Source organism: Arvicanthis niloticus, chromosome 1 (genome assembly GCF_011762505.2).
Source record: "Arvicanthis niloticus isolate mArvNil1 chromosome 1, mArvNil1.pat.X, whole genome shotgun sequence".
In the NCBI taxonomy this organism is placed as follows: Eukaryota; Metazoa; Chordata; class Mammalia; order Rodentia; family Muridae; genus Arvicanthis; species Arvicanthis niloticus.
In genome coordinates this window covers 95,840,550-95,865,302 of record NC_047658.1, presented here as the reverse complement: position 1 = coordinate 95,865,302, position 24,753 = coordinate 95,840,550, and the positions used below count along the sequence as shown (strand labels likewise).

At 41.9% G+C, this 24,753-nt stretch overlaps 1 protein-coding gene across 2 annotated transcripts in view; it reads right to left on the bottom strand.

Annotated features, from left to right (window-relative positions):
* Positions 1–217: 217 nt before the first annotated feature.
* The window catches only part of Sec23ip (SEC23 interacting protein), a 38,045-nt gene continuing 13,509 nt past the window's right edge, over positions 218–24,753 (bottom strand). The window contains exons 6-19 of one of the 2 annotated variants that reach the window (XM_034493773.2): positions 23,835–23,955; positions 21,326–21,415; positions 20,484–20,625; positions 18,992–19,200; positions 17,645–17,763; positions 17,087–17,239; positions 15,712–15,807; positions 11,623–11,811; positions 9,119–9,274; positions 8,660–8,762; positions 7,582–7,767; positions 6,794–6,956; positions 6,108–6,209; positions 218–1,410 (exon numbers count right to left, since the gene is read on the bottom strand). In XM_034493773.2, the coding sequence (XP_034349664.1) occupies positions 6,128–6,209; positions 6,794–6,956; positions 7,582–7,767; positions 8,660–8,762; positions 9,119–9,274; positions 11,623–11,811; positions 15,712–15,807; positions 17,087–17,239; positions 17,645–17,763; positions 18,992–19,200; positions 20,484–20,625; positions 21,326–21,415; positions 23,835–23,955 (1,809 nt within the window). In that variant the 3' untranslated portion in view covers positions 218–1,410; positions 6,108–6,127. The remainder of the gene's footprint in view (positions 1,411–6,107; positions 6,210–6,793; positions 6,957–7,581; positions 7,768–8,659; positions 8,763–9,118; positions 9,275–11,622; positions 11,812–15,711; positions 15,808–17,086; positions 17,240–17,644; positions 17,764–18,991; positions 19,201–20,483; positions 20,626–21,325; positions 21,416–23,834; positions 23,956–24,753) is intronic. The other variant, XM_034493781.2, reaches the window with a different exon arrangement.

Here is a 24,753-nt window from a genome sequence, read left to right as displayed (position 1 = left end):
CCTTAACATTATTTTTGTTGCTACTTTATAACTGCCATTTTTCTACTGTTATGAATCATAATGTAAATATCTAATATGCAACCCCCGTGAAAGGGCTGTTCCACTGGTTGAGAACCGCTGCTCTAAATCTTCCTGTTGTAATTCCATCTGATTATGAATTAACCACTCGAAGGCCACAGGTTGACAAGGAAATACCTTAAGAAGGGAGAGACAACAGTTTGCAGCTTTAAAAAGAGCATCAATGGTATTGTTTTATTCACACCAGGTAGAACACATACACAAAAATGTGTATTATATGTTGCTTTCAAAAAAATTCCATGTTCCATGAGAACTATGTAAACGACATAAAATGTTTCTGCTATGTAACAAAAGGAAGTCAGCATCCCCAGTGTCTGTTAGGAAATGTTTAGAGAATGAGTTTATAGTAAACAAGATTACAGAGCAGTCTTCAAGCAGCTTCCAGCCTTTTAAACACACTGGTGCAATAAAGTTAAACCAAAACAACAGGCCCTTCCTTCCACTTTGCTGCTCACATTAACTGGACTTCGGGCACTGAGTGCTGGCACAGAAACCTAGGCTCGCTATGAAAGCCTGTTATTTGCTCACCTCCCAGGGGATGTGGACATGCCAAGAGAGGTCAGATCATCACAAGAGTTCTGGAAAGTAAAAAGTGCTTCACTCCTGCAACTCTACGGTGTCGGCGGTGGCATTCGGCTTCATAAAAGTGGAGATCAGCTTGGGAGGAGGAGGCCTTGTCACAAGCAGGAGCAATTCCACACACACCAGGGCAGCTCCAGCTCTGAGCAATTCACATTTAAAGGACAGCACAAGTTTCTTTTCTTTTTGTTTTTGAGACAGTCTCACTATGACAGTCCTGACTGTCCTGGAACTTGCTATATAGACCAAACTGACCTCGAGCCCACAGAGACCCACCTGCCTTGCTTCTTGAGTGCTGGGATTAAAGGCATGTGCCACCATGCCTAGCCTAGTATAAGTTTCTTAAAAATGTTTCTCAAGAAGCCCATATTTAAATAAAAATAACATATTGCATTAATACAAAGAAAGATACGTTTAATAGCCCATTGACAATAGTTTTTAGAAATAGAAATAACCGTCTGCATGCTACAAATCTCTTCATTAGGATACACTTAATTTAGATAACTATATAACTAAACAGATCTGAGAATTTCCCACAGCATCATTTTATGGTTACAGTTTTTCTTCTATACTGTCCAAATATGGTACTGATTTTTTCAGCATCTTTCTGTTCTGTTTTAAAAACCAATCCCTACATCTGAGAAGTCCACATTAGCAATTGTTGCTGAGTCACTCTTCTGTCATCCATCATAGATGCGAAGATGGATCAGCCACCAAAGAGCCTCTCAGCAGTGGCACTCATGCTGGAACTTCCTGTAAAGACAAGAAAATCTTAAACAATCCTCAGTGAGTTTCACAAACTCTCAGTAATAGTTGTTCCTTCTACCATGGAAGCAGCCACATGCTCAGCCTCACTAAGCAACACTGCAGGCAACTTCCAGAGAGCAGCCTTGAAGCACATGTCTTCAGACACACCTTCCAAAAGGCTGGGGGAGGCATGGGAGTTGTTGAGGAAAAGTGGGGCTTGCGTCAAAGACCAGTTCAGTGAGGTGAAGAAGCACAACAAAGCTGGGTGTGGTGGTGCACACCTTTAATACCAGCCCAGGGCAGAGGCAGGCCAGATCTCTGAGTTCAAGGCTATCCAGATCTAAATGGTCTACATACCCAACAAAGTCCCTACCCCATTCCTCCAGAAAAAAATGCAAAAAGAGGCAATTGACAGAAGAAGAAGAAGAAGAAGAAGAAGAAGAAGAGGAGGAGGAGGAGGAGGAGGAGGAGGAGGAGGAGGAGGAGGAGGAGGAGGAGGAGGAGGAGGAGGAGGAGGAGGAGGAGGAGGAGGAAGAGGAGGAGGAGGAGGGCAGGCGGGCAGGCAGGCAGGCAGGCCACTCAAGTTCACTAGTGATAGAACTATAACCAAAATGATGAGTTGACAACTTCTGGTGATTAATTGGCAAAGATTCAAAAAAAGCAACAACTAGTGTTGACAAGGGGTCAGAAAAGCTGGCAATTTACATTAACATCACACATGAAAACTGAGGGACCTCTAGAATCCAACTTAACTATAACACATCAGAGCTTTCAAAATGTGTAATATTCTAGACTAACAGTGCTATTCAGGGATTTATCTCAAGTCAGAGACAGGCAAAACCATGTAAAGCTACATGTCAAAATCATGTATAATAGTGAAATCTGAGAAGGAAAATAATCATCTAATACTCAACAATGGAGGATAACTTAATAAATAAAACTATGAAATGGAATGCAATAACCTGTTCAAAAAGGTTCAAAGATGGTTCAGAGTGAGTGAAGGTGCTTACGACAGTTTTACAACCTGAGTTCAAGTCCCAGGACCCCATGCTGTAAAGAAAGTTTATCTACTCCAGTTGGATGCCCACTGGCTTCCACAAACACACCATGCATGGCACACATATACACCTAAATATAAACAATAAATGTTCATTTAAAAGCTTTAAAATAACTAAGTAAAACAGTTGAACCACATGTATGTAAAATTTATTTATAAAAATACAGAAATAGTAAAAAGGGCTGAATGTGTAGCTTAGTGGTACAGCATACACAAGGCACTATCTTCAATCTCTGGTCCTATAAATATATCTACATGTACACTCCAACACATACATGAACATAGGCTAAGGTGGTAAAATCATATACTATCTGACATAGAAAGGACAGGCTAGAAGACAGCAAACAAGATGAAATATAGAGAGAGAGAAAAGCTGGGTGGAGCTTGCAGATGGATCAGCCACTAAAAGCACTTGCTGCTCTTGCAGAAAACCAGCAGTTCTTGTCCCAGCACCCAAGTCAGGCAGCTCACAACCACTGTATTTCCAGCTCCAGGGGATCCAACATCCTCATCAGACCTCCACCAGCTCCTGCATGCAAACAGCACACATGCACAGGCACACACACATATACATAAATGAAATCTAAAATACATGTTTGAGAAAATTGCTTCCAAATATAAGAGGTATTTGTTGAACAAAGTAGGACAGCCCCAATGGACCCTGTCACAGGACAAGCCAGAGCCTCGGCAATCGCTACTCCACACACAGCATTCTCTGTCCTCCACTAGAGGTTGATCTCTCAGGTGACCCCACCCCATCCTAACACCAGCTCCCCACATCGCCCACACTTCCTTTCTTTTCCTATCCCACTTGCTTGTCCCTAGTAAACATACACATTTGCTGTCTCTAAACCTTGCCCAGATAACAGAGCATGGCCAGAGAAGCCAGGCCACTGTACCAAAGTTCTTAACTTCCAATTTCTGATCCAAATACCAGTGGACATTCAAACCTGCAATAAAACCCAATCACACTTGGCTGGTTAATCCCTTTCTCCCACACTGAGGTACACATCTGCTCCTCTCTTTACAACTCTCCTAGCAGGCCTTACTCTCAGCAATGACCTTCCCACGCACTTCTGAGAAGGCAGAGCCCATCCAATGCCCTGCCAGTCCAAACCTGCACATTCCATTGCCTTGCTCCTTCCCTACAATTCAGCTCTTGACCACACTCAGCTCCACACTCCCTGCCTTTCCAAACGCCCACACCCCAGTATTCCTTTCATCCAAAAGTATCAGCTCCCCTCAATTCTGGAACACCCCTGCTGACATGCACCTTTCTATCACAACCATTCCCCACCACCTTACTTCTATTACTTCCTGGTAAAGCTCCTTCTCACTTCTGACTGCTGGCATGATATTAAAGTAACTCTGATCCAAGTCACCTACCTGAAGCCAAAGGCCAATTCTTGGTTGGGCTCTAGCCTGGCCTCAGCAGTAGTGGGCAATAGTTGAACACTGCCTCCCTCTGCTTCCCAAATGTACTCTCCCCCCCATGAGCAGGACTGAGAGACCTTGGTTGCCACAGCAAGGCCAAATGACGGGATCTAGGTGGAGTTACCCACCTTGGCTGCCGGGAACACAGCAGAACTGCCCCTGGGCTTGCCTTGAGACATCTCCAGCCGTGACCTGGAATGGACTATGGATTATCCCACCCATCTGAAACCAGGAGGGGTTGTGGGTTGGGTCTTCCCCTTTAAATTGAGAGCCGAACATTAAAGCTTGGGGCCTTGATCAGAGAACTTTGTCTTGGCCTCATCTCTTCTCGCCCTCCTTCCCCTTTCATTCCCAGCCCCCCTTTCAGGTGAATCCAGTTGACTTGTGGCCGCGGGCGGCTACACCCAAAAGCTCAAATCCTGGAATTTTCTTTTACTTCATGGACTCTTCCTCTTCCCCCACACTCCTTCAAAGAGACCTTAACTGAGTCTTTGATGGCAAATACATGCTGGTACCTCTAAAGTCATCTTTAGCTCTCTGGGCTTTCTTTTGACCTTCAGATCAGCATTGTCAACTACTGACTCAAGAAAACAAAACCAACCCCCATCACTCCCACCCCCCAAACTCCTGCCTCCTCACTGTGCTCTGCCAGGAAAATATCACCAGGTACCTAGCAGTTCACATCAAATCCCACAGGTGTCATCATGGCGACTTCCGCAGACCTCTTCCTCCATAGCAATCCCCTCTTGCCAGCCCTGTGACCAGTCAACATTGGCCTCTTAAGTCCCTCCCTCCCCCTTTGTCCCAGTAATGTCTATCCTCTACCCATGCAGGGTGTCTTGCTCTTGCCTACTTGCTCTTACTCTGTCCTCTTGCCCCTTATTCCCCTCCCCCTCTTTCTCCATGTGCTCACAGCTGGCCTCTACTCCTCTACTCCTGTACTCTCTCTCTCTGCCTTTCTCTGTCTCTGCTCTCGCAACTCCCCTCCCCATGTCCTGAATAAACTCTATTCTATAAAAAAAAAAAAAAAAAAACAACCAAACAAACAAAAAAACCAAAAAGCCTATCTTGAAAGAAAGAGAACGAACCAACCAAAAAAGAAGAGAACACAATCTCTAGTCAGACTTGGAAAAGATTTTTAAGTTGTCTATTTGCTTGTTTATGCAATGTCTTAGTACATTGTCCACACTGGCCTTAAACTGAGATCCTCCTTCCTCAGACTCCAAGTTCTGGAAATATAGAAATGCCTATACCTAGCTCTAAAACGTTCAATAAGATGTATGTTACAAACCCGTTTCTTTCCTCACTATCAACACTATGCTGAATTTAAATAGCAACAAAACAATAGCAGCAAGTGTAACGGTGACAAAGAACCACTTCACAGCAAAGGCCTCAGAATCCAATAGCAAAGAGCTATTAGAAGAAAAGTCCTGGGCAAGAGAACAGGCTTCTGGCCTGGGAAAGGTTGACCCCAGGCCAACGGACCACTCCTCTGAGGGTGGGTTTGTTTTGAGCCATTCTAACAAGATTGCCTGAATAGTTTTCCTTTTAAGAAGAAACTGAAGCTTCTTGCCTTCCAGAATTCTACCCCATCTCTCCCTTCAAGGCACTGTGAAATCTGGCTGGGTCTCCACCTTTCTGAGGCCTGAGTGAGAAAGGCACAATTTTCCCTTTTCCTGTCTCTTTCTTTTAGATACTGGCCAGAGCTGAAGCAGACTTCTTCCTGGCATGTTGGATCGTCCTTACTACAGCTCCTCTCCCCATGTGGCTGCTTGGCCGTCTGCCATGTATCTGACCACTGTGCCAGCAGAAAGGGCCTTTCCCCTCTCTTCTTTCACAGCTGGCCTACCCTGAGACTCTTTCTTCTTTTATGTGTGTGGTTTTATTGAGACAGGATTTTTGTGTGCTTCTGGCTATCCTGGCACTCAATCCGTAGACCAGGCTAGCCTTGAACTCACAGAGATCTGCCTGCCTCTGCCTCCTGAGTGCTGGAATGTTAGTATATCATGGCTGCCCAACTGGGACTTTTTCTTTTACACAGAGTAAAACTGTCCTTGAGCTTCCAATTGAGTCCATTCCTAAATTCTTTTATTAATGAGTCTAAAACTCCCAAGAAAGAACTTAATTGCCCTTTATCAACTGATAATCCAAAAGACCCCAACATTCCAACAACACAAATCAGCACATACACATTTAATAAGGATTAACTCACCCAGTAAAATGCAAATCTGCTCAATGCTGAGGCTGCTCTGGACTAATGTTCATTGTTCGATAAATTTCTTTAAGTAACAAGAGGGCAGTATCTTCAGATTCCCTGTCATTTAAAACAACATTTAAACAATCAGTAAATGTTACACACAGGACGTAAAGACACGTCTGCTGTTCCGTTAGCTCTGAGGTGGGGAGATCAGAGCACAGCAGTGGAACATGAGCAGTTTAAAGTTGTATGGACTCAACTCAGTTCCAAAACAGTCACATGGGAACTCTCTTTAGTGGTGGGCATCTATGGAAGAATGTCTTTTAACAGCCGCACACTCCTGCCGTGAAAGATATCCCTACAAACACGTGTGCAAGTATCAATGGTCTCTGGTCAAAAGCACATGACACACTGCCACCTTGTGGATAATTCAAATTCTATGCAGCTTTTAGAAAGGTTGTTAATGAGTCAGAAACGTGAACTGCTAACCAATTCTTCCTTAGTATCTCCACGCTGAATGTAAAACAAACAAACGAGCAAACAAACAAAACCTTAAAGGGAGGGAAATGCTTTTGAATGTATAAGTTCAATGGGTGGAATCTATTAAGTTCCGTATAAATGGGCAGTTAGTAAAAGACTTTCACCACAGTGAAAACACTGTACTAGTTAAAGCCATTCAAAGAGAATCAAAGAATACTTACCAATAGCATAAGTGACTCTGAAGGGCGAAGAGATACTCATTAAAACTCTCGATTGGCTTCTCCTGAAGAACATAATCAATCCGGCGGCCTCCGTTTAACATTCCAACCTTCCCTAAGTAGTCCTCATCCTTGGAAAATTCTGGACTTTCAACAATCTTTTCTGCTAGAATTTAAATCATTTCAATATCAAAGTCAATCACTTAATCATTATCCTCTGACTTTAGCTGACTCTCTGGGTTCAATGAAGCTTGACACACACAGCAACTGGGGAGCTACCAGGCTCACTCCCCATTCCTCCAGAGAACAGGGGAAGAGGAGCTGGTTCCCCAAGAGAGAGGAGAGAGGATCGACAGCTGACTGAAGTTGTGACGGGATAAGAGAGCATTGCAGAAAAAAGGAACAGAATTAGAATCTGAATGTCACAAAGCACGATGACCGATGACCGGACACTGCATGCGAAGTCTAAGAACACAGTTTGGCAGGAGCAGAAGGATGGGACCTCATATAGTCTTTACAAAGCCTGAATGCATAATTAGCTCTCAACTCACATTCCACCCCAGCCTGAACAATCTAAATAAAATCTTAAAACTGCAGCAGAAGGCCAAGAAATAACAGATAAAACTTAATTAGCAGCTGCATCTGACATTGCAGGATGACAGGACACAGTCTCCTTTACAGAAGGGGTTTATCCAATCTGACAGGGTCTGGAAAGAAAAACTCCAACAACGCACAAGCATGTGCTCCTCCGGCATCATCTGTTCTAGAAATGCTTCCAGTATCAAATTTACCTTCAACGACTTGCTTTTCCTCCTCCTCTTTGATTTGGTTGGCCACCTTCTCCAATTCTTCTTGCAACTGAGTAGAAGAGGTATGAGCACGCGCGAACTCATTGAGTGTCTGCCAAGCACTTTTCAGAGAGCTGATGAAGCCCTGCTTCAAATCGGATCCCATTCGAGAGAGGCTTTCTTTCAACTCTAAAAAGATTTAGATGACACCCCAGGTTACTTAACCTCTACAATTCTGTGCTCCAAAAATTAAAAATTAACCACATCCCCAGACAAGCAAAGCTCTCTTCTTCTCCTCCTCTTCCTCTTCCTCCTCCTATGTTAAATGTCATAAGGAGACTCTTGGAACCAAGAACCTTCGATAGGATAAAATGTTGACTTGGGGCTGATGTTTTTTGAGACAGGGTCCCACTATGTAGGGCTGGCCATAAACTAGGAACCTTCCTGCTTCAGCCTCCAGGTACTAAAATTGTAAGCATGCACTTGCATGCCTGGCTTTTTGTTTGTTTCCTGACACATGGTCTTGGAACTTCAAGCTTAGGGTGACCCTCCCGTCTCAGATTCCTGAGCACTAAGATTACAGGATGTACCACTGAAACTACTTTTTAACAATTTCATCTGTTCCAAACCTACAAATATTTTTAAAAGAACGTCAAACACCATAACATAAACATCATCCTATATATTTTTAATGAAATTCTTAAAACAGGCCTGTTAACAGCTGGGTGCTGGGGCATATGTCCTTAAATCCCAGCATTCAGGAGGGAAAGGCAGGTGGATGGATTCTTGTAAGTTCAAGGCCAGGCCTGGTCTACATAGAGAGTTCCAGGACAGCCAGGGCTCTGTAGAGAGAATTGGTTTCTTAAAGCTGTCCTCTGATCTCCACATATGCACAGTGGCACGCATGTGCCCATACACAAAGATATCATATAAATTGTTTAAATGTTCATAATTCACCACAGATTACAGGATAGTTTTGTTGTGACTCAGTGACTTTAAGTCATTTTGCAGCCAGGAACGACCTTGAGCTCCTAACCGTCTGCCTGCTCTGCAGTAAGTGTACACAGCACTTGCTTCTTACCTAAGTGAAGTCTCTTTCTGCCTTTGTGATGTGGAATGAGAACAGCTTTCAAGTCCAAATCTGGAGCAATCATAGGCTCTAATCTGTACGCCACTGGATCGAGCTGAAGGAAGACAAGTAAGAACCATAAGTTACTTGGAGTGACAGGCCACAGTCAGGGAGGCAGATAGCTACTTGGCAAGCCAGAGAGTGACATTTCCACACCTTCCTCAGCTACTAGGAATTATAAGATTTGTGATTTGTAAGTGAAATTACTTTGCAAGCAAAGCAACAATTTTTTTTTTTGAGTAGAAGCTTTCTAGTAGAAATACTTATTAACATGTCATCAGACTCTTAGCATGGAGCGCTCTGCAAATCACGACTGCTATTAATTTCCAAGCAAGAACCTAGGAGTCTATCTGGATGAAGAGGACAGAACTTTTATCTTTTTAAAGCACAAAATAAACTTAAGCCACTCACTGGATGGTAAATATTGAAGAAGCCTTTGCAGGTTGGGAGGCGATAGTTCTCATCAATCCTGTCCACACCTCGAATAGTGAGAAACATGCCAATCGGAGAGCCCAGGGCAAAGAAAATTTCCGGTTCAAAGTCTAGTGAGTTGTAAGCAACAGAAACCTAGGAAAAACCACAACAATAATAAAAAAATATTTCCACAGACACCTATATAAAACCCTTTGAATTTTTCAAAGTTAATGGATCGGCACGGGCTCCCAGGCAGCCACATACAGAGTCCCTCAGAGACGACTGCTGTGAGTGACAAAGGTGAGGGTTCTCACTACAGCTTCAGTCTGTGACATCCTGCTCTACTTCTAAGATAATAAACACAGTACAGAAGCATGATAGCAACTGTGCTTCAAACTGCAGAACCTACAGCCACCCTGCTTGGCCTGCTTCTACTCTTTGTCAAGTTTCATGATGTCTTTTGTCCCTGCTAGAGTTATAACATGGGGATTTTCCAGGACTAAACTCAGTGTAATGGAAACCAAGGCCATTGAAAGCATTTATCAGCACAAAGAGGGGTTCTGATTCTCAGTATTCTCTGTTAATTCTATTATCATTCTATCTTCACCTTAAAGAGTTGGAGGCAGGAAACTAAGAAAGCACAGGGTCACACTTGGATGCACAGTGATTTAGAAACCAGTCAGGATACACAAGACTCTGTCTCAAAAAATAAATAAATAAATAAATAAATAAATAAATAAATAAAAATAAAAATCCATTTAAGGCAAATTTCCTGTCAGAAAAATGAAGGAGCATATCTGAGATAGTTTGCATGGAGTCTCTCAAGAGAAAGCAGACATCTGTGTGGCAGCACACTATGTTTATGACGTTCTTTCTTTTTACTCTATTTCAGGGGCAGGACAATGTCTTTTTAAGTGGAAACTTAAGGGTTCTTTGGAAAGTCGGTTGGATGGTGTTTTGCTTGGGCAAAAATCTGAAGGAATGTTACATTAAAATGGACACAGGTGTGAAAGTCTCAGGCAGACTCGTGGAGGAACGTTTCACTGAAGCAGACACAGGAGAGAAGATGTTCTGCTGAAGCAAGTACCTGAAAGGACATGTGACGAAGGACTCTGTGCTAACAACACACACGTGTTGGTCTACCTTACATTGCTTAGCTGAGCTATGGGATGCCACAGAGAGAAACGCAGTGGTGGGCTGCAGCTTGTTGCTGCTTCCAAGGACTCAGGCTGACTGGATGCACATGCTGAGGCAAGGCACAAGGAGGACACATGATGTTTGGAGAGTATAAATAGGACTCCATGGATGGGGAGGGAGCTTGGCTTGCTGGTACAGCTAGCTGTTCAATGCTTGTGGATCTCCTGTCTTCCTGATCTTCACTTTCCTGAGAGAGGCACAGCCAAGAACTTCTGGTATTCTTGTTGGTCCCTCCTTCTGACTGGAGTGGAGTCTGAGGCCTGACTGTCTTTGCTAGGTCATGGTATCACTGTTGCTAACCCAACTCTACCGAACTGGACTGCTGGTGTATCCGTGAGGTGCTTGTGAGTGGATTGAGCTACTGCTGCCTGCTAACTTGTGAACTGAACTGCCGATTTCCAGACAACACAGAAGGGAGTTGCTCCAAAGAGCCTTTCTAAACAGGTCCACTTCCACCATATCCTTTCTTTTCCACTACCTCTGGTGGATAGTGGGTTACAAGGGAGGTTAAAGCATTTAAGAACCATCATTAAAAATAGAATTTGAAAAAATTAAAGTTATATTGGTGTTTTGGGAACAAAAAATAGTGAACAGCATGATCCAAGAACAGTGACCCAAAATGTCCACTTCACAGGTAGAACCTGGGAACGTCTAAGAGGTGACATCCTTCACCTGGAGTGCAGTCAGCCAGTGACACTATGTAGACTTAGGTATGTAATTTCAAATCCAACGTTCCTTCTATATACATTACTAGGCCGCCATCCAAAGAGTCTACACTTCATAGCATTTTATCTTTGCCTACATTTGCCTTTATCTTTGAAAATTCAATGGTTTTAAGTTGGACAGCGGTGGTACATACCTGTTGCAGGATGCTGATCACACTGTGAACCCTGAGATTGTGTTGTTTACTGGAAAAAAACCCTGTTTCTACTTGTAGTGTGGCTCAGCCTCAGTTACATCTTTAATCCCAAACAATGCAGGTACAGTTAGTTTGTAGAAGGAAGCGCCTTACTCTGACAAATCAGAGAAAGATTTGACAGAATAGGATATGCCCAACTCACATGAGAACAGGGAGGAAAGAGAGGTGACTTAAAAGAAAGCTGGGTGGGGGCACAGTTACAGAACTTAGATGACATGCTCTGAATACAAGACATCTCTTGAGCATAAAATGTTTACTAAGAGAAAACCAGTTTTCTGTGTGCAGCTCCAAATGCATGCTACATAGCAATTTCCAAACATAGTCAGACCAAATGACAAATGTGCATTTCCAACCTAAAGTGCTAGCCTCATTAATATACACTCACCTGTCCTGTGCCAACTTCAAAAGATTCATAATCAACACGTATAGACGACACATAAGCCCCAACTGAGAGCTTCCTCTTGGATTCTGAGGATGGAGAAGCCATTTCCTTAGTTTTTGGAGCACTCTCATCCTGTCCTTTCGTCAGAGCAGCCAGCACTGCCTTCTTTTCTGATGCTGCTTTTTTCTGCTCCTATAAAACACCACAACAGTATAAGACAATCTCGAGGAAAAGTCCACTTCTTAGCTATCACAGGATACACTGCCATGCAATTAAGGAATTCTTACTGATTTAGGCATAGTAATAATACTGGGATTATTCAGAAAAGGTACTTTTAGAAAATATTTATTTTTTGAGCTGGGCATAATGGCAAACACCTTTAATTTCACATTTGGGAGACAGAGGCAGGTGGATTTCTGAGTTTGAGCCAGCCTGGTCTACAGAGTGAGTTCTAAGACAGCCAAGTCACTTTTACATATGTGTATCTGTGTATACACTGCTGTATGAGTAGATACCAAGTGTATGTCGGTTACCATAAAGGCCTGAAAAGGGCACTGCATCCCTTGGAGCTGAAGTGAGGGCAAGTTGCAGCCACCATGCAGGTTCCAGGAACCTAGCCTAGCTCCTTCTACAAGAATAGCAAGTTCCCTTAGCTGCTGAGCAATCTCTCCAGCCTCCCAGAAGTAGTACACTTTTTAGAGACACATACTATCATCAGGAAAAACATGCTGTGATAACTATAATAAACTGTACCACTCAGAAAAATATAATTACAAAAGACAAAATACAGTAAAACAGCAAAAATTCATTCTAACATAAATCTCAAAATTATTAAGAGGGCAAACACAAAGCTAATACACTCTACTGACTCTACTCACATGATGTAGGCAGAAACATTTTTGTAGTGACTTCAATCATAAGGCACTCACTGAGAGGGAGCGTCAGGAGAAAGCACAGTGGTGCCAGGAGACACACACAGTTTCTTTGTTTAGGTGCTTAGCTGGACCCAGAACACTTTAAGAGCTATGTATCTCCACAAAGCAAACAACAAAAACTATGGGGCAAATATATAAAAAGATGCTGATAAGACAAAGCCCATTTCCAATGGTTGTTAAGGACTCCCTGACTGCACCTCCTGTCAGAAGGTGTACACTTGTCAAAGTGGACCTCTATCCACAAAGTCAGAGCTCCTTACTCCCTGGGCTGGAAAGGGTTAAGTTAGTCTCTGTTTAACAGCAGCTAAACTAAACAGCTGACTAACTGTTCTTTTCTATTGATTAATTCCGTAACACTAACAGAACAGGAAAGTAGTCCAGGTGGTTAATATGAAGGACAGTAACGTCAAAGACTGCTCAGCCAGCAGCACAGGTAGCTGATTTCACCACTGGTATTTTAGACAGCTTCGTTTATCTCACCCCTTGCCTGTGAGGTGGCACAATCTGAAACCTAAAATCAAAAATTCTAAGGGTTCTTCCAGCTGCTACTTACCTTGTCATTCAGCATTACCGTATACTATATTCAGAGTTTAATATTCTAAATGTCATAGAGCTACCTAAAGCCAAATATACCATGCATATTTGATATCCTTGCTAAAAAAAAAAATTGGATACTTTTAGTCCCATTTTTTCAGTGATAGAAAGTCACCAAGACACAGTATTATCTTCATATGTCAAAAATTGTAAACAATATAGACTAATCAATGCAAACTGCCTGGCAAAGTCTCATGGTTCATCTGGAAACAGTTACATTTGAATTTAAAAAGTGAGATTGTATTATAGATTGTTATTCATTTCCAAACATGCTTAAAATTCCATAGGTTATATATCCAAGCCATTGCAATCTTATAGATTTGCAATCACTGCTGTGTATGGAGAACCAACAGGGTCAACATACAGAAGCACCACAGCACACTCCTCAAACAATGTGTATTGGACCAACAAGCTCATCAGAGCAGTATCAGATCATTCTGTCTGATGAATAAGACCCCATGGAGAGATTACCCTCTGGGGATCTGTCCACAGACTACTGAGAGACTTGAGAGACTCAGGAGAGAGGAGGAGGAGCGGAGTGTGAACTGGAATTAGAGAATGACTTATTTACCACACAGGGAAAAGGAAGGACACTTCATGGTCTAGTAGCTTTTCTCAACAGTTAATCAATAGTTTGCTTTATCTAACATGTCTTCAGTTGTTCTCTTTCCATCCCAAATTCACGCCACTATCATCTTTCTCAGCAACTATTAAAACTCCGCTCACTGCTTTTGACATTTCTCACCACAGCCTCTGGCTAGGCCTCCACTCTGAAAACTGTACCAGCTGAATTTTGGTGTTACTCCCCTGGCCTGCAGGTTCTCTAGTTTGTCCTTCAGATACTGAACCACGGGACTTACTGATATCAAAGTAAAAATGTAATTCAGTGAATGGGGAACACAAGACAGTTGATAATGGATTTATCTCAACTTTAAATTTTGCAAGGCCCAGCAAAAGACAGAAAATAATTATTTTTAAAAGCAGAAAAGAGGGGGCTGGAGAGATGGTTCAGCGGTTAAGAGCGCTGTCTGCTCTTCCAGAGGACCTGAGTTCAATTCCCAGCAACCACATGGTGGCTCACAACCATTTGTAATGGGATCTGATGCCCTCTTCTTCTATGTTTGAAAATAGAGACAATGTACTCGTATACATAAAAATAAATCTTAAAAAAAAAAAAGCAGAATAGAGCATATTTAAATTTTTTTTATTACAGAAAATACAAGTTCATGAAATTTTATAATGTGACTTATGATATATATTTTAAATGTTTTAGTTTTTCAAGAACTATAGGAATGTAACTCAGGTAGTAGACTACTTATGTAGCGTGCACAAAGGCCTGGGTGTGATCCCCAGTACTGCATTAAACCAGGCATGGTAGGACATGACTGTAATCCCAGCACTGGCAAGGTGATTACAGGAGGGTCAGAAGCCAAGCTACAGTGAGTCTCAGGCCAGCCTAGGATACATGAAACTGTCTCAAATAAAAATATAAAATTTAGACAAAGTAGAAGACTATGTCCTAAACTCTAACATGGCAGGTTAATGCACAAGTCACATACATATTCTAACCTATGAGTGAAAAAAGTACAGCTTCCATTTTAACTATTCTTATTTCCACTTCACTATCTGTGTGTATGGACAAGTGTGGGAAAGAGAAATGGATATGTGCACGCCACAGCATGCACATGTGCACATGGAGGTCAGAGAACTTGTGCGATCAAACGCAGGAAGCGAGGCTTGGTGACAGATGCCTTTATTTGCTTAGCAATCTTGCCAGCATGTGGGACCCATTTTAGTGATGGAAAAAAAAAAAAAAAAAAATCAAGGATTAGAGAAATCAAGTCAATGCTCAAACATAAACGTGCTGTTGTAAGTAGCTACCTGGGAGTTAGTACCTCTCGTTCACTCATCTGTCGAGAACCTCACAAGTTTTTACACATGGAAGTCCTCAAATAATCAGTTTTAAAGGGAAAGCTGGAGCTGGGGAGGTGGATTAGCAGTTAAGAAGAACACTTGTTCTTGCAGAAGGTTCTGGTTCAATTCCCAGGAAGCACATGGTAGTTCACAAGCATCTGTAACTCCAGTTCCAGGGGATCTGACACCCTCTTCTAACTTTTATGAACACCAGGCATACATATAGTGCACACATATACATATAGGCAGACAAAACGTCCGCACACATAAAATCAATCTTTTAAACAATTTTTACATAAACTAATAAAATGAGAAGTCCTTTGTCCTGGGAACTCTCTGTCCCAGGAACACCAAGCTGTTCAGCTAGTGCAATGTGAATATAATCCAGCCCCAACTGATTCTGGAGCCTGGGCTTCCATTATTGTATTCCAGGGGAAATAAGATAGTCTGCCCAACCAAAAGGGTACTGCAAGCTTCTAAAATAAAAATGAGAGCCAGGCACAGTGCCTCACACCTATTATCCCAAGAGACTCAAGAGACTGAAGCAAAAGGAGCATGCTACATAGTGAGTTCTAGGCTCCACATACAAACTACAAAGATCAGGTTACAAAACGTGTTCATTTTTCTTGAGAGCAGAGACGAACCTTACCAGTTTGGCTGCTTTAAGTTTTACAAAATTGGCTATCTTCTTTCTGGGTCCAAGGGGTATCCCCATCTCCTTCAGGTCATCAACTGTACACATAAGCTTTAAAGAGAACCAAAGAACATATTAATTAATCAATCTAGAAACAGATGAGCTCAAAGTAGGACACAAAAATATTAAAAGAATCAACTTCAAGAAGCTTGAGCTTTTGTTTAAGCAATAAATTATTTTAAACGTTACCATGTTTGGTCTCAGTTTACTGGTAGAGCTCTTGCATAGCACACGTGAGGCCATTACTTCAGTATCTAGCACTACAAAGAATTTTCAAATTATCCTCTCCATTAAAAATTCGATCATTTTTAATAGAAAATATGTTTATGTCATGCGAAAATTCTGAAATTATACTGTCAAACATACAATGAATCTCTCCCCTAAAATCTTTCCTGTCCATTCTGGTCCCAACCACCCAATTCTTTCAGGGACAACTGCTAGCAATCGGCCCTCTGCAGAAATCCCTCAGGTGCACACAACAGTGACATCTCCTTCAGAGAGGGAGAGAGAGAGAAAAAGAGAGAGAAAGAGAGAGAGAGAAAACAAATCATGCAGAGTCCTACTGCAGGGCTGCACAACTGAATCGACCAGCACCCTGTCTGTGTGCACTGTGACTACTAAGGTTCCACAGGGTTGAGCCAGTGTTCAGTGAACATCCCTGTAGTATTCCCAGGCATTCTTGTCTTGCTCCCCCAAGGCATGAGGCCACCTGTTACATTCTTTCCTGTAAGTCATGCTCTTGTTTGTGCTGCATGGGAGCCTGCTACATATCATTAGTTTAGTATAGGCTCTGACAATAAAAGCCCCATCTGTCTGTGTGGCCTTTCCTGTCTCTGGCCATTAGGTATTGTCATATTGTACACTACATTAAAATTCTTGTCCACATATAGCTCTGGGTTTTGTCTCATGCTTGAAAAAAGCTTCATACATTTTTCCCCTCAAATTTTAAAAAAAGCTATTTTTATGTATGCGCTCCTGGTGTGTGTGTGTGTGTGTGTGTGTGTGTGTGTGTGTGTGTGTCCCAAGTGTGTGCTGGTACTCAGAGCGACCAGAAGAGGGCACTTGATCCTGGAATTGGAGTTACAAATAGTTGTGAGTCACAATGTGGATGCTAGAAACCAAACCCCAGTCCTCTACAAGAGCAGCAAGTGTTCTTAACCACTGAGACATCTCTCTCCCCAGCCGTCCCCCTCCCCTTTTCTTAACATTTAAGTTTTGGGCTAATATGGAATACATTCTGATATAAAAGTGCTTAAGTTTTCCTTCAATTTTCCAGATTACATAAAGGAAGAATAATTTTAAACAAAATAAATTGGGCTATTATCAGTACCAGAGATTCCATATCAATCTTCTCCTTTTCAAAAGTGCTAATGTAATCAAACAGGCTGAGTGCTTCCAGGGTTCCATGCAAAGTTAGGGGTTCTTCATCTTCAACATCAAGGTCACATGACTCATCTGACATCAGCTTTGACTCTTCAGATATCTTAAAACAAAGGGGAAGGAAACAATGCAAAGCTTAGACAAACTCCAATAAAATGTCTCCTGGTCTACATAAAATCTGAAATAATTTGCTCTACAAATGAACTATGGCTTCAGCACTCTGCCATCTTTCACCTAGATTTTAAAATGATTTACATTTAGTAAATCATTCATGCTCCCATTTCCTATAATAATTTACTTTTAGAAATCCTAAGCCTTCACATTTATTTTATAATCCATAATGGATTTTTAGAGATGTATCTTCTTTTGGTGTTGCCCAGGCTGGCTTTGAACTCATCATCCTCCCACCTCAGCCAGGATTACAGGTGTGTAGTTCAGCTCTTCTGCTGTACCTCTGAGCCTCAGTGTCTCTTAACTCTCAGTGTCAACAGGGTGACTACAAACTTACCTGCTTTTCCTGAAAATTTGAATGTTTCATAACTCCATTAGAAACAGCCATAGATCCCGGAGACTTAGAGACACTCATATCTTTTTGATTAGATAATATGTCAAACAGTATCAAAGAACCTAAGAAAAAGATATCATGCTTTATAACAAAGTTAACCCAAGTATTTTTCAGCACTAAATAAATTCTTTTTTTCAGTCTCTGACAGAAGTCATACAAAGATGAGCTACTGATTAAAATCTAATAATTATAGCCAGCAAGATGGCATAGCCAGGAAAGGTATTTGCCATGCAGAATCAGCAACCCAAGTTGGATCTCCAGAGTCCAAGTGTTTGTTCTTAGGTTTTTGTCAGCTAGCCAGGAGCTAGAGTCATCAGCAAACAGGAACCCTCAACTGAGAAAACATCCCTCCCAGACTGGTAAAGATTCACGCAGAAAGGCCCATCCCTTGACAGGCAGTATCTCTGGGCTGGTAATGCTGAGTAGACTGAGCAAGCCAGGAAGAACAAACCAGTAAGCAACTCCTCCATGGCCTCTGCTTCAGTTCCTGCTTCCAAGTTTTTCTGCACTCAGGAAGCCCTGACTTCCCTTCATGATGGACAACAACTGTAAACTGAAATAAGACCTCTCTTACCCTCACTGTTTTCAATCATAGTGTTTATCAAAGCAATAGAAACCAAACTATGGTTTGTAATGTAATGTAAAGTTGGAAGAAAACTGACCCTACAAGTTGCCCTTTGACCTCCACAAAGGTGCTCTACTACACATGTCCATGTATGGACATGTGAGTCTTGTATATGCTCTAAGTTTTGCAACCAGAAAAACTCAAAAAACTTTGAACAAAACCAAACAAGCAAATTCACATTACACAGGACAGCTTTACCTACACATTTTTTTTTTAAGGGCAACAATATTCCTATTTCATCTAATGACAGAAAAAAACCACATACAGCCTACCAGCTAGAGATGGCTTGGGGGATGAGTGCATCCTGTTCTTTCAGAGGACCTAAGCTCGGTTCCTAGCACCCATATCCAACACTTTACAAGCACCTGCAACTCCAGCTCCAGGGATAAGATATCCTCTTCTGACCTCCAAGGGCACCCACATACACACGGCATACATTCAACAGACTCAAACCTATACATATAAATAAAATAAAAATCTTAAAACAGCAACAACAAAAACGCACAGACTTCCTCTGCTACTGGATTGAAGAGCAAAGGCAGTCTCAACTGCAAACATTGTCCTCTGTTCACAAACCTGAGCTTTCCAAGTTTTTAAACAAGACAAACACAGTGCAACATCTGAACAAACCAAACAGCACATCTGAGACTATGGGGCAGCTTTACCTAAACTGTGGCCAGCAACCGAGACCTTTCCTTTGAAGTTTGGGTTCCGACTCATAAAGAGCGAGTGTAGCCGGTTTATCTCTACTCCCACCTTCTCCACAATTGATTGGCAGTAGGTAGGACTGTTGTAAAATAAAACATCCAGCAGAGTTTCGTTGGTAAAGTGCCGGAACCGACCGATACTTGGCAAAGTGATTTTCTTGATATTCCTATTTTAAAAGGAAAAAAGGAGTTACTGTCAGTATGTACCTTCAACTTCTGAATTTTTAAGTTTAAATTTTTATTTATTAAAAATAAAAGAGTACAAAGTATAGATTATACATTAATTAGTACAATCAACCTGTAGATGTCACAGGCTAGCAATGAGCTAATTCTGTTGGCAGAATAATTCATAAATAGTTAAGATAATGTAAAAAAGTTACCACAACTGCATTCTGAATTTCAGAATTCTACAATGGGCTGCTATGTAAAATATGGCATTAGTGAAGACTTTACTTCCTTTTTTTTTTTTTTTTTTTTTTTTTGTTTATCTTTGTAGTCCTGGCTGTCCTGGAACTCACTCTGTAGACCAGGCTGGCCTCGAACTCAGAAATCCACCTGCCTCTGCCTCCTAAATGCTGGGTTTACTTCCATTTTTAAATAAACAAGCCTACTGTCCCATTTTTCTTTTAACTAACTGAAAATCTGGATGCCTGACAAAACTGTGGCTGAGAGAGATAGGAGGTTGTCACACTTAGAATATGAAAGAAGTTGCCAAAAATAAAAATTCTCTAAGGGCAGCTTGTGAGCATTCACAGAGGAAGCAAGCACCTCACAGCACAATGTGGCCAGAACACTGTCTGCAGGGTTAGCTTTATGAAAGCAGGAGCCCCATCACATCACAATGTCAGTAGCTAGGAACATGCTATTAGCCATCTGTGGCAGTGTAAATACTGTCTGGACCTGTGCGTTCAAAACTGAAGGGGGAATTTCTGCCACAGTGCCTGGTAAATGCTGTCAACATTCACTGGCATCATAAATGGCCTACAGTTTAACAGTTTTATGTATTCCCCACCAAGAAATTAAAAATGTAAGTCCCAAAAAGGGATGATTTTCACCCCATGGGGAAATTTGCCCATCTGAACACGCTTGCTATCACATGGAGAAGATCTGTTTTACTGTGAACCAGACAAGGATGCTGCTGATTCCCAACAGGCTCTTCTTCTAACCCACGGCAGAGCAGGTATCTTAAAGCCAGCTTCAGGGAGAGCTAAGATGTGTTCCTCACATCTGGGAATCTGAATTCAATTTCCAGCATCCAAAACAAACTCTGTCTAAAATTTCCTAGGTCCTTAAATATTTACAATAAGAATAAACACAGATACACACAGGGAACAGCCAGATATTAACAGGCTGCTATTTGCTCATGTTGGAATAAGCCATTTTATATTACAATTTAAATTTGCCTCTAACTTTAGCTATTGTGAAAAACAAGTTATCAAAATCTACAAACCTGTCGACACCCGTGGCATGTCCCCCCAAGGCGCTGTGCCAGTGAACCGGCAGGAACTCCACTCTGCTGACTTTCCCTTCATCCACTGACTTCTTGAAGTGTGTCTGCAGCAACTTGAGAGAAACCACCCTAAAATCATCCACTTAAAAAAAAATTAAGAGAAAATTATCTTAGCTTTGTAGCTAATTAGTTAACTAAAATGAGCTGGATTTTTTTTTAATAAGATAAAGCTATATGTTTAAAAAATAACAACAAAATAGTAAATGAACAAACACTGACTGTTCAGAAGTACTTTTTAAACTTTCATTGTATTTAAGGCCTAAAAAAATTAGTTTAACTACCTCAAACTACCTCCTCAGCATCAGGTTCCAGAACCAACCAACTGTAACAGTAGCACACTTAACTCAGCCAAAGCCTTTCCTCTCCTAGCAATGGAGGTGACAGTGACACAGCCACACCCAAAGGTGTATCTGTGAGGCCGATGATAAAACACATGCAATACTAAGTATTCAGTAAGTGCAGTCCCTAAGCAGCTTCTCAGAGGACCCCCTATGCAGCGGCTCAGTACACAGAGCTCTATGCTGCTGCCAGTGCTCAGCCAGGTTGGCTGTCGGCCAACACGACGAAATGATTACCATGATAACTTCTAATTCTTCAGAATCCAGGATTTTATGCAATAAGAGCAGATCAAACACAGATTAATACTTCCTACTGACCACAGGAATCTCCACTGATAGCCCCGGCCACAAGGCCACAGCTAGGAACCATCATGAAAATGAACACTAAAGATCCCTCTGTCAGCACTCAGAGTCTTCTATGAAACAAAATGTGACTTCACTCACCACACTCAACGATGCTTCTAAAGCGCAGGTCGCACACGGGCCCAATGCCATGCACCATGAACACCAGATGGTCAGCCTGAGGCATCTCCCCTGGTAAAAACACACGGATAACCATCATAAAACTCACAGATGCACAAAGCTGAGTATTTGTTAATTAAATTGCTAAATTCTTGATATCCTTTTTATCATCAACTAGCCAAAGAAATCCATTACCCTCCAAAGCAAATATCTCTCATTACCCTGTATCAAATTAGAATAATTTGTCTAGCTTGGCAAATGATGGCACACTAAATACAGAGATCAAGGAAACATCAGTTCTTCATAAACCTACTGGCCCTCCATAATGTATGACTTTTTTCCAGACCACCACAGGACTGGGATGAAACTGTAGCTCTGTAGTATAAGGTGTGCACATGAACATGGCCCTGAGCTCAATCCCCTGCACAAAAAAAACAAACAAAATCAAACATCCTCCATAGAACACTAAGCCCAATATGGTCAGGGAATATGACAATATAAAACTTCAAAGTCTTTGTTCCCAAAGTAATTCCTCTTAATTGAAAAACACTCTAGGAAGGCCAGCCATGGTCCTGGTACTCTGGAGGCAGAAGCAGGTAGATCTATGTGAGCTGGTGGCTAGCATGATCTACATAGCAAGTTCCAGGCCAATCAGAGCTATACACTATAACCCTGTCTCCAAACAAAACAAAAACCTATAGGTGTATGGTTGAGTAAGAATGGCCACCGAAAGTTCACATATGAATGCTTAGTCACCAGGGAGTGGAACTGTTTGTGAAGGACTGAGACGTCTGGCCTTAGAGGGGTTATGTCGCAGAGTGGACTTTGATGTTTCAAAAGCATATACCAGGCCCAGTCACTCTCTTTGCCTTCAGAACAGAATCTAAAGCTCTCAGCTATTTCTCCAGCACCATGCCTGCTTGCTTCCATGCCTGCCTGCTGCCATATTTCCCACCATGATGATAATGGAAATTAAAAGCAAGCCCCCAATTAAATGCTTCCTTTTCTAAGAGTTGCCTTGGTCTTGATGTCTCTTCATAATAATAGAACAGTAACAGGACAAGAAACATTTCAAGGTTCAATCTATTTTCCAACACTACTTCATGCAGATGTCCTAACACCTATTTATCTTATTTTATTAGACAATGAAATGTCTAGTATCAAAATAAAACTTGTTCTTCAATGGCACAGAAGAGGAAAACCAATTAGTGCAGCAGGAGGCCTGTGATTGGACAGGGAAAAGGGGAGGCAGAGCTAAGAGTTGGAGAGTAAGAGAGATGGAGACAAGGAAGACAAACAGGGTGATTTAGAACCAGCGTGACTTTCAGTAGCCACAGGTAGTTATGAACTATCTTATAGGGTTAGAATAATTAGGATAACTTGTCTAAATTGTGTGGGCATCTTGTATATTGAGATTTTATTGATATATTTAAGTCTGACTAGTTAACTATACACTTTAAGAGTTTTGCTTTTACCGGGTTACTGGGTATTGTGATAGAATCTAACAGTGGGATTGGTGGTTACTGCATGGGCTGTGAAGGCAGTGGAGTGAGTGGGCCTAGGGGTTAGAGCCATGGAGCCGTGGAGGTGGCAGGCAGGCAGGCAGGCAGGAAGGCAGGCAGGCAGGCAGAGGCAGCAACCACACCAGTGTCTCAGGGGCCACGGGCCGGAGGGTCTGCAGAGATGACACCCCGCCGGGCCATGGGACCCGCTGGTGCTTGGCATAGTGGCTGGTGCTTGGCAGTTCTATTTAGTTATGGAATGTAGGACTGCCAACTACAAGGATTTATGGCTGAGAAAGAACTAGCGGTTCCAGGGACAAGTGAAGCAGAGCTGGGAACACAGCGATCAGGTAATTCAGGGACTAGCTAGGGAAAGGAGCCCGGTGGCTGAGAGTTGGCAGCAGTAGAATAACAAACAGCACTTTGTCATAACAACACATATACACATATTACACATAGAATCTGGTTTGTGTATTTTAAACAGAATTCTAAAAACGAAAACATAAAAGTAACACAATTGTGTTCTGAGATGAATGTAATCCAAATACTTGGGAGGTGGAGACAGGGGCAGGCAGATCTCTGAGCTCCAGGACTATACAATGAGACCCTATTTCCAAACAAAAAGAAATGTAGAACTCAGTTCAAAGTGCTTGTTGTTCTGGCAAGGGACCTAGGTTCAGTTCTCTGCACCCACATGGTGGCTCACAACCATCCCTAACTCCCAGGGGATCTGAATCCCTCTGTGCTCTCTGTTGGTACCAGGCACACACAAGGTGCATATATGCATATATGCAGGCAAAACACTGCTACACATTCTAATCTAAAACTTAAAAAGGAACAATAATTTTAAAAAGACAGAACTGTGACCAGCATATGGTAAATTCTGAGCACGCTGGAGTAGTTCTAGTAACTGCTTCTCTCTTCATAGTGAAGGATGACACTAACAGAGCAGTACAAACAGATTTTTCTCTCAAGCACACTAAATATACCATCAGGAATTTCATCAAGGTTGTCGTCAATTCCACGCTTCACAACTCTGGGCCTCGTCTGTCCATCTTGTGTTGTCCCCCACTCATCTGGCACTGAAGAAGGCTGGAACTGAACGATAACCTTCAAGACACAAGATTATGACAGACTCATAGCAAAATTATTTCCTATTATAGGTTAAGCAATATTTAGGGGAGGTGTTTAGTTGGTTCTCAAGATGGGGTCTTAATACACATCCCCAGATTGGCTTGGACCTCATCTAGATGAAGTTAGACTAGAATCTAAAGCCTCCTGCCTCTGCCTCTTGGACTACAGGACTATACCACTAAACCTATTTCAAAGTAATGTGTGTAATATAAAAAACCCTGTGCTTCACAATACAGACGTTATATGAAGTAGAACTGCTCCCAAGCAAACTCTGTAGCGTCCTGCCACCATCAACCATCAAACAGCCTGTCATTACCTCAAATGCTTACACTGGGAAGACACACACCGAAGTCAAAAATAGTACATCGTGACTTTCTTCCCTGAGACTCTCAGCACTACAAGAATGGAAGGGGGTTATAAATGTGTGTGTTTGCGTGTGTGTGTGTGGTGTGTGTGTGTGTGTGTGTGTGTGTGTGTGTGTGTGTAGATAAAAAAATCCCCTTTAAACGGCAAAATTCCCAATTAATTTGCAAATTTGGTTTCAGTGACAAAAATTGAATGATAAAAACAAAACAAAAAAACACTACCTATTTTTGTTTGTTTTGTTTTTAGAGGTAGGGTCTCACTATGTAGCCCTAGCTAGCCTGGAACTCACTATGTAGACCAGGCTGGCCTCAAATTCATAGAGATCTGAATGTCTCAGCTTCCAAATGCTGGGATTAAATGCAGGAAATACCACATTCAGTTAGGGAGAGGCTTTTATTTTTCATGTTA